The sequence below is a fragment of the Xyrauchen texanus genome, chromosome 4 (assembly GCF_025860055.1).
Source record: "Xyrauchen texanus isolate HMW12.3.18 chromosome 4, RBS_HiC_50CHRs, whole genome shotgun sequence".
Taxonomy (NCBI): Eukaryota; Metazoa; Chordata; class Actinopteri; order Cypriniformes; family Catostomidae; genus Xyrauchen; species Xyrauchen texanus.
The window spans coordinates 6,325,485-6,332,447 of record NC_068279.1 but is presented as its reverse complement, the minus strand read 5'-3'; the positions used below and the strand labels follow the sequence as shown (position 1 = coordinate 6,332,447).

Here is a 6,963-nt window from a genome sequence, read left to right as displayed (position 1 = left end):
TGGAAACAGGCTCAAACGTCACATTGAATACAGTAAGCTGAGGTCTATGCAGTATGAATATATATATATATATATTACTGCAATTTATTAATATTACAATGAACTGGAGAAGACCAACGGTTTGAAACATTATTTATTTAATTATAATGTTTGTCATTGTCAAAGATGTCAAGTAGACTTTTGCATCTTTGCATTTGCAAGTCACAGAAAAATGTGCACCAAAATGCCATAGAGTTTTATTGGACGCACAATCTGACATCAACAAAGTATGGGAAGTGTTTTCTTCTCTCTTTTAAAAGTTGATAAGCCTAAATACTGTATTTTGTTTTGCTTTTTAAGCAAGATTATATGGTTAGTTGCATTTTATTATTTGCATTTAGCATTTTCCATAAAGACTTTAGGCTGTAGTTCCTTTTTTATAGCCATTTCATACTTAATGTTAATGGAACAGTTCACCCAAAAAATGAGAATTCTCTTATCATTTACTCACCCTCACACCATCCCACATTCTCTCTTCTTCTGTTTACAAATTAAGATTTTTTGTAGAATATCTCAACTCTGTAGGTTGTTACAATGCAAGTGAATGGTGGCCAGAATAGGTGTGGAACATTATAGAGTGTGGGTGAGAAACAGATCAATATTTAAGTCCTTTTTTACTATAAATTCTCCTTCCTGCCCAGTGGGTTGCAAAGAATGCACAGAGAATTTGAATCACCAAAAACAAAAGAAGAAGAACGTGGAAGTGAATGTGAACATTTATAGTATAAAATGACTTAAATATTGATTTGTTTCTCAACTACACTTATCATTTTCTTCTGAAGACATGGATTAAACCACTGGAGTCTTACAGTTCAATTTTATGCTGCCATTATTATTATTATTATTATTATTTTTTTCTCAACGTTCTGGCCACCATTCACTTGTATTGTATGGACCTACAGAGCTGATATATTTTTCTAAAAATATTTGTTTGTGTTCAGCAAAAGAAAGAAAGTCATACACATCTGGGATAGCATGAGGATGTGTAAATGATGAGAGAATTTTATTTTTTGGGTGAACTGTTCCTTTAAGTGTTAGCTTAATATATTTTTAATGATATCTTACAAAATATATTTTCACAAATATGTTCACTGAAGCACAGTTCTTCATGTAACAAGAAATTAGAGTCTAAGTAAGTTGAAGTTGGAAGTGATTCTCTCTTTCTCCACAAGAGAGAGATTCGAACGAGAATTCATGCTGATGAGTCATTCTCTCAGTGTTCTTTGCGGCAATGAAGACAAATGTGGATATCAGTCCTAGAGCGCCACTATGTGGTTATAAGACATATTGCACTTTGGTTATTTTTTCTCTTTTTTCAGTATTTTGTCCCATCATTAATATAAAGGTATATTATATAATATAATATAATATAATATAATAACATTTAGGATAGTCAAGTCAAAACAAGTTTATTTACAGTATATAGCACATTACATATAGCCTTTAATGTTAATTAAAACTAATTTACATAGGCATAATGTTTTTTTAATGTAATACATAAACAAACTAAGGAATATAAAAGGTATTTAAAAATCATGTAAAACATAAATCAATAAATACATAAAAAATAGTAAAAGTTTAATTTAGAAATGGGTTCAAATGAATAAGGATAGATGTATAAATAAAATTATTTGAGTTCATTTTAAACATGTCTACTTATTCAAGTTATGTTACACATAACACAACAGTAGTTGATCAGTAATCTGTGACTGGCAGTTCACTAATAACAGCAGCAGTCATATGAACCAATATCTTCTTCAAGGTCACAATGCTGATAGTTCGAGGACACATGATGTCTCAGTGTGGCTGGATGTTTCTTACAGGCAGCACACTCCTACTCCCATGTTGAAGTGCAAACAGAGGCAGAGCTTCTCCTGTATGGAGACTCTGGATGGGGCCAAACTGTCTCATGTGAAACTGCAGAGCAAGTTTACGAGTCATGACCCGCAGGGCGAGAAACGACGTCAGCACCTCGGCCAGGAGGAAGGCCAGGTAGAGAGAGTGAACGGCCCACTCTAGAGGAAGAATGATGATGTCTTGATCAGTGATGAAGAAGAGGAGTATAGGCAGCTGGAAGAGGAAGGAGATCAGCCAGAATCCAGCTAACTCTGGAACCTAAAGAGACAGAGAAAAAGAGAAGAGGGTGAAGAGAAGTGAAAGAAGAAATGGTAAAACTTTACAGTAAAGTTACATTTGTTAACATTAGTTAATGCACTATGAACTAACATGAACCTACAATGAACAATTGTATTTTTATTAAATTAATAAAGATGAATAAAAATATATTGTTCATTGTTTGTTCACGATACCTAATGCATTAACCAATGTTAACGAATGGAAACTTGTTGTAAAGTGTTACTAAATAAATTGCGTTGGCAGCAAATAACCATTAACATTATTATACTGTGATAACCACTAACAGTATAAAAACCATTAAAGGGACAGCTCGCCCAAAAATAAAATTATGTCATTATTTACTCCCAATCATGCCATTCCAAACATGTCATTTGAAAGCTACAGCAGAGGGGATAATTTTATACAAAAAAAGACTTTCATTTCATTCCTCACACAAAGCTATTGTATTTCTTCCAAAGACTTAAAAGCAAAGTGCACATATCACATGGACTATGCTCAGAATTGGGAGGGTTACTTTTTAAATGGATTACACTACAGATTACAGAACATGTGCTGTAAAATGTCATTTTTAACGTATTTTGTTAGATTACTCAAGGTCAGTAACGTAATATAAATACTTTGGATTACTTCTTCAGCACTGGTAGATTTTTTTTAAGGATTTTTAGATATTTTTACAGAAAAACAATCCAACAATTATTAACAAGAATATGATTTTTGAATCTAATATCAAAGTACTTAATAGAAAATAAGAAATTATGATCCAACGTGGATTTCCTTGATAAAAAAATATGATCGTGACTGGTAACATGTGCATGTAAAATGGCTAGAAATAACATTTTAGCTTAGCGTAAAGCTAACAGTTTACACAACGTTTATTTCTATTTCTTCTGCTCCAAACTTACTTCAAACTTACTTCTCTGTCTGCTCGAATGAATGTAACACATCATAAGAAAGTGTTTCACTGCTGTTCAAATGCACTTTGTATCGCATCATTTATATGTATAAATGTTTTCCATCTGAAAGGACTAAATATTAAATTAAACGAATGACAATAAAATGCAAAGTAATTTCTTCAGTAATCAAACTACATTTAGAATGTAACTGTATTCTAATTACCAATTATTTAAATTGTAACTGTATTGGAATACAGTTACTTATATTTTGTATTATAAATACGTAATCCCATTACATGTATTCCGTTACTCCCCAACCCTGGCTATGCTTTCATGATGTATAAAATAATATATATAAAATAATATATAATGTGTATATATATATATATATACAAACTATATGATGCTTAACAGATGCTTAGTGTACATTATTATATACAGTAAATATTCAAAACAAATTATAAAAAAGAAACTTACATTATTTTTTTAATTAAGTACTAATATATTGAACGTCATGTAATGTTTCTGTAAATGTTAATTTCTCTTATTAACATACAGACATTATTAGGCCATATTCTAATGAATGATTTTTAAATGTTCTTTTAGATTACCTTCTCTTTGAGGTTCCCCATGTAGCCCAGATACACTCGCAACACTTCAAATATGCTAATTAGCACTATTCCTGTCACCAACAAGCACTGGTAATACGTTGGCAGTAAAGAGAACTGTGGAAAAAAAGAAAGAGAATGAGATTCCCAGATTTCCACCCTTGCTGAATATTGCCTTAGAAAAACATAACCTTAGTTTGACCCAAAAAATAAAGCTTATCCAAATAGTATCATGAGAAAGTTACAAGGGGTTGCGAGAGGTGTTTCAAAGAGGGTACAATGATCTTTCATTTCTTAAATGGAAATTATATTTTCATGATCTTACATGTGAATCACCATGATTTAACCAAGCTTTTAAAGACACAACTTTAGAAATACTTCAGAAGAGCAGGCGATCACAAAAGGGTGATTTAAAATAAATACATAAATAAATAAAAGTTCAAATGAAAAACTCAGGTAGTTAAACATTTGTTGTTTTCAGGTAGTTAAATTTTTTATTTGTTATACGAATACACCAAAAAATTGGCTGAGGGCTTTCCTTAGCACTGGAGAGTTTTGATACATTAAAAATACTGTTTGGCAGAATGTTAGGAAACCCATCCTGGTTATATCACCCCCCTTAATGGTCTTAATGGTCATTCTCTTTACGCAAAATATAATTTTGAGCAGTGAAATGTGACCTGGATCTCTATTTGTGAGATTCACCCTAAAAGTCTACTAGTTTGTAGGCATAGAAAGGTGGTTATTCCATTTTTCAATACTTTGATCCTCAGGATTATCTCAGTTTTTATTTGTTTATGACATTTGGGAATACCATACAGATGGTATTATTGCAGAAACTAATTCAACACACCTTTAATTCCAGCATCACAACCTCAGAAATCCACCAAAAGGGGAAGAAGAACATGTTGAAATACAGCAGCATCTGCAGCGAGAGATGAGACGAGACCTCACTGCACACTGGAGAGCAGAAGTACACATGCAAGTTTGAAAGATCAACAAGGGTCTTTCTGAAGGATCATGTGACACTGAAGACTGCAGTAATGATGCTGGAAATTCAGCTTTGATCACAAATTTCATTTTACAATATATTCAAATAGAAATATGTGCTTTTAAATTGTAAAAAGAGTTCAGAATATCAATGTTTTTACTGTATTTTGTATCAAATAAATGCAGCTTTGATGAGCAGAAGAGACTTATTTTAAATGGTATTGTAGGTCTAAAAAGTAAAGTCTTTATGTAAAGACAGATTCTTTTAAATTAAAACTTGATTTTGATCATTAAGTCGCCTTACACTAATTCTCTTTCTGTCACATTCCTCATTGATGGGCCCAGGGGAGGGGTCTTTTGTCTCCTCAGGTGTGAATTACAATCAATATTCATGATAGTTCACGCCTCCTCGCATATAACCTTTCTAACACTAAAAGTGTCTTACAAAAGTTAAATTACTATATTGTTTTGTATGAATGAGTGATCAGGAAGGTTTTCACATAATTTTGTAGCAAAACCTCTAGGCTACAAGATCCAGTTCTCAAAAGTCTTGTGGACAAATGTTTAGTATGTGTTATATGGCCTTATTTTAATGACTTAAAACATTTTTTTTTTTTTCAAAAAACATGCATAAACGTTATTTTCTCAAAAATACAAACATGTACACACATGTTACTCACATATTATTGTAGCCCAGTTATTTCTGAATACAGTGTTATCAGACTTCAGCCATTAATATGTTTTTAAGCTCCTGAAAAAAGCACAAATCTTCTCCAGGGCCCAAAATACCCTCAGAACCCAGAGGGTTACAGACTATTTAGCAAGGTAAGCAATCAATAATAATGTTTAATTAAACTGATATGTTTCTATAATATTTATTACAGATTGCTTTCCCCACCCTAGCTGTGGTAAATTGCTTTGCTATTGCTGGGGTTACCACCTCTATTATTGTAGAGCCTATTATAAACACTACTGTTAATGGTGAATTATTGTTTCATATTTCTCTTGCAATGTGAGTAAGACCATCAGTGTGAAACATTTTTTGGCATTTGATCATAGGTGTGGGAACACATTTTTGGCAAGGGGTGCTAGGCAGATGATTTACACACCATGCACATGCAAGGAGGGCATCAGAGAACCACGTGTCTCCCTATCACGGTACGCCCATTGTACAAAGAGGCCTCAATTTGTTCCTAAGAGGCAACAGATGCCCTAACCTCATTCCTGACCCTAATACAATTTCAAAATCCAGCGATTTATGTTAAACACAAACAAACATCAGAAGATGAAAACACAAAAAGGGAGAATAAAAAGTTCACTATAGTGCCCATCACCACCACAGGGTTCTTTCTTCAATTCAGCAGAGCCCTGCCCACAAGCATGACAAATCTCTCCAAAACCAGATGCCATTTTTATTAGCATAAATTACACGATATTTCATTGATACTGTTTTCCAGTCTTGCTCACTAGGGGGTGCTTCAGCACCCTCAGCACCCCCCTTCCCACGCCTTTGCTTATGATCTAGACAGGGTGTAAAGTGCTTTGGTAGAAGCCTTACCTTCATTATCCTGATAAGGATCCCTGAAGTCTCCACTGTCTCTCGTCCTGTTATTTATAAACACTGACCCACTTATATTAGCAAGACCTACTCTCAGATTCTGAGGAATAGGTGTGTAAAACACAGGCATGGCAGACTACGTTAAGTGCTCGAACAGTCAGTCATGCAGCTCCCTTATGGTTTGTGCAGTTTGAGATTAATTGGTGCCATCCAAGAGCTAACCAGATTAAATCCAAGGAAACAGATGGAGTCTGACAGCAGATTAAGGCTGTCACTCTTACAGAAAATTAACATGGTAACCATAGTTAGAGATATTGCTGCTGTAAAAATGAAGTTAAATAAATGAAACATGAATAAATACTATATAATTTGCTAATAATTTATTAGAATTGAATTGTGTGTGTGTGTGTGTGTGTGTGTGTGTGTGTGTGTGTGTGTGTGTGTGTGTGTGTGTGTGAGCGTGTATTTATCACTTTGTGGGGACCAAATGTCCCCATAAGGATAGTAAAACCCGAAATTTTTGACCTTGTGGGGACATTTTGTCGGTCCCCATGAGGAAAACAGCTTATAAATCATACTAAATTATGTTTTTTGAAAAGGTAAAAATGCAGAAAGTTTTCTGTGAGGGTTAGGTTTAGGGGTAGGGTTAGGTTTAGGGGATAGAATATAAAGTTTGTACAGTATAAAAACCATTATGTCTATGGAAAGTCCCCATAAAACATGGAAACACAACATGTGT

General features: G+C 33.6%; 1 protein-coding gene across 2 annotated transcripts; it reads right to left on the bottom strand.

The window, feature by feature from the left end:
• Positions 1 to 1,555: 1,555 nt before the first annotated feature.
• Positions 1,556 to 6,535, bottom strand: zgc:112294 (transmembrane protein 17A). Of its 2 annotated transcripts, XM_052125678.1 has the most exons (4): positions 6,225 to 6,535; positions 4,530 to 4,636; positions 3,680 to 3,793; positions 1,556 to 2,154 (listed from the first exon to the last, which is right to left on the bottom strand). In XM_052125678.1, exons 1-4 carry the CDS (start codon positions 6,352 to 6,354, stop codon positions 1,837 to 1,839), a joined length of 669 nt encoding a protein of 222 aa, XP_051981638.1. In that variant the 5' UTR covers positions 6,355 to 6,535; the 3' UTR covers positions 1,556 to 1,836. The 2 variants fall into 2 exon arrangements, with proteins under 2 accessions (XP_051981638.1, XP_051981639.1); XM_052125679.1 differs by lacking the exon at positions 3,680 to 3,793.
• Positions 6,536 to 6,963: the final 428 nt, after the last annotated feature.

What these genes read in the sequence shown, in the direction of transcription:
- zgc:112294 (XM_052125678.1), bottom strand. Translation starts at nt 6,354, where the DNA reads ATGCCTGTGTTTTACACACCTATTCCTCAGAATCTGAGAGTAGGTCTT. An exon ending in TCCTTATCAGGATAATGAAG is followed by an intron (nt 4,637 to 6,224) that starts GTAAGGCTTCTA and finishes TCTGCTCTCCAG; the next exon opens with TGTGCAGTGAGGTCTCGTCT. An exon ending in TGGGGAACCTCAAAGAGAAG is followed by an intron (nt 2,155 to 3,679) that starts GTAATCTAAAAG and finishes CTGTCTCTTTAG; the next exon opens with GTTCCAGAGTTAGCTGGATT.